The 3,224-nt window shown below is 38.9% G+C and overlaps 1 protein-coding gene across 1 annotated transcript in view; it reads right to left on the bottom strand.

The window, feature by feature from the left end:
- Nucleotides 1–598: 598 nt before the first annotated feature.
- The window catches only part of znf622 (zinc finger protein 622), a gene marked incomplete at its 5' end in the record, with an annotated part of 6,196 nt that continues 3,570 nt past the window's right edge, over nucleotides 599–3,224 (bottom strand). Inside the window, 2 exons of the mRNA XM_010783303.1 lie at nucleotides 599–1,172; nucleotides 2,705–2,848. Of these exons, the coding sequence (XP_010781605.1) occupies nucleotides 1,039–1,172; nucleotides 2,705–2,848 (278 nt within the window). The remainder of the gene's footprint in view (nucleotides 1,173–2,704; nucleotides 2,849–3,224) is intronic.

Genomic DNA, 3,224 nt, shown 5'->3' with positions numbered 1-3,224 from the left:
TTAGCTTAGCGGTGGTGACGTGAAGTCATGTTTTTTCATAGAAAGTCCATGATTATAAGTATGCAGTATCATAACTACATCTTTGATGTTTATAAAAAAAAAAACGTTTGAAAATTGAGCAAGCTATGGTTATTTCAATAGTAAACCATAATGTTATGAATGAGAGCGCTACCTGTAGCAAGATGGCGGCCATATGGCAACATCGGTGTCCATTGGCCAGCAGCGCGGGTGAGTCATCGAGTGTTTATATATATCTATGATCGTAACAGAAGTATCTTTCAAATTCATTTTTAAGACCTTCTAAATCATATTTAACACTTTCTTATTTTTTTTTACTATTTAAACTTTTTAAGCCTTCAATTCTGATTATCAAATGTAAGACTTTTTAAGACCCCGCGGGAACCCTGCTCAGAATTCCAACTTTGGTTCACAGAATCCTGACTTTCAAAAAAATAATAATTCACTTTTGGTCAGATCTAAAGAAAAACCGAAAAACCCACATGTGGCCCTCATCCTCTTCCATAGAAGACAATTAGAAGTGGTTATTTCTGCAAGCCTAAAACATAACTGTAAATTGAACATGTTAGTTAAGATCAGATAAAAAGGGAAAACTATTTATTTTCACATTTATCAGTTTAATGTATTACATGCAGAGTAGGTTTTGTAAGTGAACAGAGTCTAAAATATTGTCTTAATATCGATTTACTGCAGCTTTTAGTCAACACATAGTTTAATGATCGTGAGTCATGCTTTTTATCTCCACAAAGTTGTTGATTTTGCACTCGGGTTGATTCTCAAAGCAGATTTACGGAAAGTATTCAACACAGATTTAACTGAAAATGTAATTGAACTGCTCTCGAGTTAAAGTAAAGATTCCTCCACATCAACATGACTGCGTCTCCTTCAAACACAACACAGCTTCACTTGTCTCCACGTGTTAATGATGTCGTGCCACAGGCCAGCGTTTCTGCAGCTGCACTGAAAGTCTTGTGTTCTGGATAAAAGCTGACATCCTAAGAGTGTGAAGTCTGCCGGGGTCTAGAACATGATTTGTAATCTGAAGTGCGCCTGCAAGATGGTGTTGTTGCGCATTCCCATCTTCTGCATCCACTTGTTCTTCATCTTCTGAACGTACTGCATGTCCTTCTGCTTGTGGTTCATGGCGGCAAAGCCTGGGAGAGAAAGGGGAGCAGATTCATCGGTTATCACGGGGTATAATGAGAAGTGAACGCGATACTTACTCCAACAGTTTCCTCGATTTTAAGAAACCCTATCGTGCTTCTTTTGGGTGAGTAGTATAGGTTTTAGTGCATGTCAATGGTCTGCAAAGGCTAAAATCCTTGAGTTCTCCCCAGAGCAGTGTTTCTCAAAGCGTGAGCGCCCCCTAGTGGTCCGTGAGTATTTTGGTAACATTTCACATTTTGAAATAAATACATTAATTTAGGTTTTCCGCACTCTCGCAGGAATATCTCCGCAATGAAGCGAGCTTGACTTTCACTTTCGATTGCACGATATAGCCCAGCGCAACACCTCCGTCACACATGTTGCCACTTGTTTCCATGGCGATTTGCAATCTTTTAGATTTCAAGAAGTGTACACAACAAACAATGGATGTATTTGATGAACATTTATCCGTGCTGGAAGTAGATTTAGATGTTAGGAGTGAGATAGAGATTATTATCTAAATATGCATCTGATGAAGCATTGCATGAAGTCAGTTGATGATCAGAGGCGGTTGTTGGGGCTGCAGAAACGTTTTTTATTTGTTTTGTAGGCACCGTACTACATGCGGTGAATTTTGTATTTCTCTCAGTAGCCAACGATCTGTGAGTCGGTCGGCTCGGACATAAACTCCGTAATAAATGTAGTCTACATTTCATAAGAGGTTTAAAACCTGAGAGCATTTTAAATCGCATTTGAACGAAAGGCTTAGAGAAGAGAAGGATATAGAGAAGGTTAAGCTGTCAGGCTGTAGTTTGTTATAAACTGTTGGAGTGGAAAGCAGGCCTATTGTCTTTGGAGAGTTGGGCGGTCCGCGAGTGTTTTTTTATTGGTTAAATGGTCCTTGGTATGAACGAGTTTGAGAAACACTGCTCCAGAGGGATATTTCCTCACACCCCCCCAAACACTAAAATCCATCATAAAGTTAAAATATCAATTAAAAAACAATAAGATTAAAAAAAGTTAATGGTAAAATTGTGGCTTAAAACTTGATATACATTCATTTGAAAGCAGAAAATAAGGAGAAGCTGAGAGGGAACACGTCCCTGCTCCAGGTGATCAAATGAAACGCACCTTTACCTTGATTTGAATCACACGTTTGACACACAATGATTATAGTTCCCATTGAAAAAGGGGAAACGTCACATTTTATTCCTTTTACTATTAAAGCCAAGAAGAGATATTTCCAACTATAAATATTTGTATTCTTTTATATTGAATCTTTAATTGGACATTCCTTGTAAAATCTTTTGTTTTTATATAAATAGCATTGTGTATTATTGAACATTGCAATCTTAGACTTGTTTATAACAAATACAATTATTTTGACCCTTTCTTTCTTAAATAGAGCGACTATACTAAAACCCAATTCCCCCTCGGGTTAAATGAACTATTCTGGTTGATTCCTCTCGGTTTCTTTCTCTAACTGTCATATCAAATTATAATAAATATATAAATATAGTGTTTAGTGGATGAGTCTCACCTCCGTCTCCTCCCCAGCCCAGAGCTCGGTACTGCTTCATGACTCGGCCCACGGCGTTCTTGTTGTGGCTCAGAACCAGAGCTTTCTGAGCGCCGAAACGCTGTTTGTAATACCTCAGGAGGGAGCGGTGTCCGATCTTAGCGCCTGAGGAAACAGAGACACACGTTAACACAATACGAGCTATCAAACACAAACAAGCAAAGAGAGGTGCAGGAATGAGTCCTAAACCCTGAAAGAAGGGAGAATTTGAGCACTTCCTGTCCCCGGTTCTGGAAAACAATGGTTTTTCTGAATGTGTTTTTGGTTGTTAGCGTGAAATAAGGTCTGTGGTTAACACAAGCTGAAGAGATTTTTATTCTACAACATAAAATACATCAGTAAATACCATGACCGTGCTGTAGTTCCTTTATAGCCCAACATTAGCCTCCTTTAGCTTAGCGGTGGTGACGTGAAGTCATGTGACCGTGCTGTAGTTCCTTTATAGCCCAACATTAGCCTCCTTTAGCTTAGCGGTGGTGAC

The sequence above is a fragment of the Notothenia coriiceps genome, unplaced genomic scaffold (assembly GCF_000735185.1).
Source record: "Notothenia coriiceps isolate Sejong01 unplaced genomic scaffold, NC01 NC01_scaffold00025018, whole genome shotgun sequence".
Classification (NCBI taxonomy): Eukaryota; Metazoa; Chordata; class Actinopteri; order Perciformes; family Nototheniidae; genus Notothenia; species Notothenia coriiceps.
Note: the sequence above shows the minus strand (reverse complement) of the source record. Positions and strands in the feature narration are given on the sequence as shown.